The sequence below is a fragment of the Magallana gigas genome, chromosome 8 (genome assembly GCF_963853765.1).
Source record: "Magallana gigas chromosome 8, xbMagGiga1.1, whole genome shotgun sequence".
NCBI classification, from domain to species: domain Eukaryota; kingdom Metazoa; phylum Mollusca; class Bivalvia; order Ostreida; family Ostreidae; genus Magallana; species Magallana gigas.
In genome coordinates, this window is record NC_088860.1 from 19,823,705 (window position 1) to 19,829,266 (window position 5,562).

Consider the following 5,562-nt stretch of genomic DNA (forward strand, 5'->3'; position numbering starts at 1 on the left):
CAATGAGATACCTCAGTTGTTTATTTGTGCCATATCAAATTTGAGATGATAAGGTTTGACTGTACTTAAGTTCAAGAAACATTGTTTTAGTTTTATATTTTGACACCTAAGACCGTGATGAAATTAACCTGTAACTATTACGGGCAATTATGAACGATTGCAATGCAATTTAGTGAGCAGTTTTGTGCAGTTTTTGATCTCTTGGCCCCAACAGATAAATAGTTTTAAATAGTCCATGCCCTTTTCTAATATAAAATCTGGGTATCCACCAAAGCAAGTCAGAAATCCAGGAAATGAAAAAAAAAGCGCATCATAAAAATAAAATTCATTATTTTATGAGATTGAACTATGCAATAAACTTTACGTCAAGGTGAAGAGAGAAGACCCTTCTGACAAAGGCAGACCAATAAAAACATGGATAGAGGACACTATCAGCTCCCATGTGCTAGGGAAGATTGGAACAGAACTTCTAATTGAAAGCCATTGGTAATTTTTCTCACCATATGCTGTAGGAATTGTATATTTGAGATAAGAGATAATTGGGGGTCTTATCAGACATTAAATAGTCAAACTTCATTATTTTGTAGCATATGGAACAGCTTAAAAACTTTGAGATATTCGAGATATCCAGGGTAAAATACATAAGAAGTAAGTGGTTAGGACTTACCAATCACTTCGACATATCCATTGTATTCGAGATATCAGTGTTCGAGATATCGAAGTTCAACTGTATATTTATTTGGAGGTAGGGGTTGGGCAAAAAATAAAATTAAATTATATAACCTTATTGCACATTTACATGCCATGACTAGTCATATTCCTTAAGATAGTCTATGAAAAAAATAGAACTAATTCTAATGACAAGGTCGTTGATGCTTTATATGAGCATATCTCTAGTTAATCAATGTTGGCTAGGATAACAAAGTTAGCCTTGTCTTGAATTTAAGTTTATTAGCACTGTTGTGTAGATAGACCTTCAGTTCAGTTCAGAAAGTTTTGTTTGTAGAATTTATGATCTATGAATATTCTCAGATTCATATATTGAGTTATTTAATATTACTTTGCAGATTATGTTCCTGCTCTTTGATATTTCTATTGACCACTTTGATACCATTACAGAGAACCTATCTTTAGATGGTAAACGGGCATCTATCCATTACACCAAAACTTATGATATCCTGAAACAAAAAGTCAGATCCGAGATCATAATGTTTTACATGGCTACAATTCAGATGTATAACTTCCTTTTCCCTTTCAAGTAACTCTTGAACCTGCTGGGTTGCAGTGATTATCTAATGAAGGAAAAGCAACCCAGTGGCACGTTAGTGATAGAAACATGTAGCTTAAGTTACATAAATTAAGAACTACTTTGTTTGCAATAATATTATATTTAAAAAGACAAAAATTCAAGGATGCAGCTTTTAATATAATGAACAGCTTTCACAACAACTTTAAATTTTGGATCTGATCATTATTGATGCTCTCTTTAAAGAACGGTATTCTTTTCCGAGTGTGTACCAGTTCATACTCCTTTCATTGATTATAGCCGATTTTTGATAAGGTCCATTAAGATGAGCATGGCCGCATGCCTTATACCACCATCCTCCTTGATAAAAATGGCCACAATTTTTATGCCATGTGTCATTGTCTTGGTCTCTGGTAGTAAACTTCATACCGTTATGATATGCGAGACTATCACCTGAAATATATTTCTTATATTTAAATTTTGATACATAGTTTGGATTTTTTAACTAAAATTTGCCATATGAAATTCAGATTCAACTGATAACTATTTTATATGCTTACCCGCCGTTCCGCTATATCCCCCGACAGATAACTTGTATTTTTCAGACTCACTTCCCACAGTAAACCTAGAATATTTGGCGTAAACCTTTTCACCCGAGAACTTTTGTAGGTCAACTCGTAACTCTTGCTTAGTTTTTGATGTAAGCAAGTGAATATCTTCATTTCCTAGAAAATATAAAAGTTTCATGGGTCATTTCGCTCAGCTGGACAACAATAACTAAGTGTGACTAAAATGTTTTCATGGAATCATTATGGTTCATAACGGATTGCTGTTTGTAGCTTCTATTCAGCCATGACAAAATGTTATGTGAATATAGTATATTTTAAAGTAATTGTATACACAAAAGCTGTTTTATATTATGAACCAGTTGTTTTAACTTACTAACATGAAAGGGGCGGGGTATTTAATCCCTATGACATTTTCGCTAGACTTAACACCTTGTGCAAATACAAGTGCTCTTTCGACTAGAGACTCTTTTCATTTCAAAATCAAATTTAAATTATAAGAATCTCAATAATCATATAAAAATATTTTATCACATGTTCTCACCTAGCCAATATTCTCCTTGTAATTTTCCAAATCCGTCCTTGTAGGTCTGCCACGATCGATAAAAATTCACAGACCCATCCATACGTCTTTGAATTACCTGCAAGACAACACACGATACTAATAAATAAAACTGTACATTGGAATATTATAGTGCAATTCTCACATCATGCTCTGGAAAACTTTTGAAAGTGGTTTAATGCATTGTCAATGTTTGATGTAACAAAATAGCAAATGTCCAATATAAAAGAAGCAGGATATAAAATAACCAACAAACGATTTGTACCGATGTTTTGTTGGTTGTTTAATTGTGAATGAGGATGATAACAAAAATAAACGACCTTAAGGAGGCTGGATGGTCAACAAATTAACTATCAGGTCCCGGGGCCTTAAAACTTAGACGAGCTTACTTTTGATCTAAGTCTCACTTTTACAAAAGAAACATATAGTGGAAAAGTGAGACTGAGATCAAAAGTGAGCTTGTCTAAGTTTTATGGCCCCGGGGCCTGATCTGCTTAAAGTTTTAAGATATTATTTGCGAAGCTATTTAAAACAATTATTAAGTGAAGAAAAATTCCATACATTTTTACTTTTCAATTTTTGTATTTTCCTATATCTTTATATAGAGCTCTTCTTTTAAAGAGGTTCGATCCTCTGATTTTGGGTAGCCATTTTGTTTCACCTCTAGTCTTAAAATTCTGTGTCATATATGAATTCTACTTGTAAATTCCTTTTTTACAATGCCAAATAAACTCTATTGAATAAAATAGTGAAGAAAAAATTCCATATTTAGAGAGTGTAGTAAGGGACTATATTTTGTGGCGGAAGGTTTTTAAGAAGAAAATGAACATTTTTCATAACTCAGTTGTTTTAGAGTACCGTAATTTTAGCTTTCTTATTTTCCCTGCAGACCAAATTTTCAGATAGTTTATGAATTGGGATATCTTCGTATTGTTTCAAAGAACATATTTCAACAATATTTCTATCGACATATATTGGCATGTTTAAGTGATATTTCATAAAAGTAAAGAAAAAATCAACTCCAATTTTCCCCTAAAATTAGCTTATTTCATGCCATATCTCAAAATTTACATTATAGACCCATACTTTGTTTTATTTTCTGAATATTTAAGTTTCTTTTGACAAGTCTGTCATAATTTGAGAAAAAATTTGAGACTTTTAAATTATTTAATTGCATGTTGAATCGTTTATGAATAAAAATAGTATTTTTTCAGTGCAAAAAGGTCAAAATATCAATAAGGTGAAAAAATTGCAAACTTTTTCATTATGATAATTTTAATTTATTAATTCTAAATATTAATGTAAATTTGTATTTGATACCATGGTTCATTTCGATAAAAAATTATAGAGGGAAAAGCGATTTATGTGCAATTTGCATTCTCAGTGCAGAAAGGTCATATTAAATACACCGTAGCACCGAAAGGAGCACATAGACCCCAAAATTTTGTTTTGAATTTTGGTTTAGAGATGTGTGTAGATATTTAAAAAATACTTTAGAAAAAAACTTACAGACTTTTGATCGCAGGATCCAACGCCCTAAAAGCAAATCAATACAGTCTAAAAATGGCCAAGACCATTGAGACCACAACGATGATCTGTTGGAGTAATTTCAGAGACCAGTAAGTTTTAGAGAGTTATTTATTGTGTAAGGTATGGAAACATCGCAGAAATATTGAAGTGTATGAAAGGAACCAGTAGAGACTCACGGTCCATCCTCCGCCGTCCGTGGTCATGTCACAGTACACCAACTTCTTGGTCGTCATATCCGGGTATATCGTGTACACACCGTCTCTTCCTTTTGTGTTGGGTATTGCTTTTAGAATGGATGCACAATCTCTTTGCTTTTGTAGCCCTGTAATTTTAGAGAGAAATTCAACATTTATATACACAGTTTACATGTAAGTATATTTGACAATTGCTACATGCGGCTTTTAATTGATAATATGCTTTATTGGATTCCTAATTCAGAAATGAAGAATATAAAGGAGTGTGGCATATGAGCATAGGTGAAAGAAGTATTTGGAAAATATAGTAAGGATATTTAAAGAACCTGTGCTTCAGAATTTACACTGAGTAATTTATGGAAGATGTACCAAAGTATATATAAGTTTACTGACTGAGCAACTTGTTGAGGTGTTTCCCGGTCAGTCTGTAGTGTGACGTTAGGGAAACATCCACAGTGACGGGAGAATCCACTTTGAGGGACGTGTTCAAGTGTTCCCAGTTCCATGGGGTCAACTCAAGCAGAGATTCCACGTTGCCTGAAGGAGGGAAAAGTTGATCATATCAGATGTTATAAACAGTGAAGAAATAATTAAAGATAAATGAATTCAAAAAACCAAAATCAATTGTCTTGTTATTTTTCAGACTATAGCAGCAAATAAGTATCGTTATATGCGTATAATTATTTGTTGGTATAATTTCTGTGTCTTACGAGTAGCATTAATTGACATGACAGCCATTAAAACGAGTTTATCATTTGATTTGCATATAAAATGATTTTGGTTATTGACAATTCCATAGCGCTATGGGATCAGAACATTACTGTCTGTCCATGGAATATATAGGGCTACCAAATCTGTCTGACAGCAAAGCAAATTCCAACGTCGATTATTTCTAAACAGTAACAAATTTAGAACCTATTAGTAATGAACACGTGTAACACGGCCCATCATTTTCTTTCAATATTTTTTTGATATTTTCATTTTCCAGTGTCTTGTCTATAATAACGCTACAAATCAATGTTGTAATAAATAGTCCAATACATTTCATCAATGACTATTTTAATATTCAATCATGCAATTGCTGAAAATTATATAAGTATAAGAAAAAGGGAATCAATCTTTGAATATTTAGAGGTAACTGATCATATATACCGGGCGTGATCAAATCTATCATAAAGCCCTTTAGGCATTATAGGATTTGATCACCCCATAATACTCAAAAAATGAGTTCTTGTTCCTTACGCTGCTTACCTTTGATCTTAAGATGAGGTTCAATAGACACAACGACAACAAAACAGGTCCATACACAAAGTACACTGTAAAATCCTCCGTACAAAACCATAGTGTTCACGTTGTTTACTACGATTTCTGTCTAGGAGAAGTTTTTAATATATATATATATATATATATATATATATATATATATATATATATATATATATATATATATATATATATATATAT

General features: G+C 32.2%; 1 protein-coding gene across 1 annotated transcript; it reads right to left on the reverse strand.

Moving 5' to 3' along the window:
- Positions 1 to 1,405: 1,405 nt before the first annotated feature.
- Positions 1,406 to 5,494, reverse strand: LOC105342747 (microfibril-associated glycoprotein 4-like). The gene is made up of 6 exons (XM_066067850.1): positions 5,350 to 5,494; positions 4,492 to 4,635; positions 4,081 to 4,226; positions 2,357 to 2,453; positions 1,807 to 1,971; positions 1,406 to 1,699 (listed from the first exon to the last, which is right to left on the reverse strand). Exons 1-6 carry the CDS (start codon positions 5,438 to 5,440, stop codon positions 1,452 to 1,454), a joined length of 891 nt encoding a protein of 296 aa, XP_065923922.1. The 5' UTR covers positions 5,441 to 5,494; the 3' UTR covers positions 1,406 to 1,451.
- Between the last annotated feature and the right edge of the window lie 68 nt (positions 5,495 to 5,562).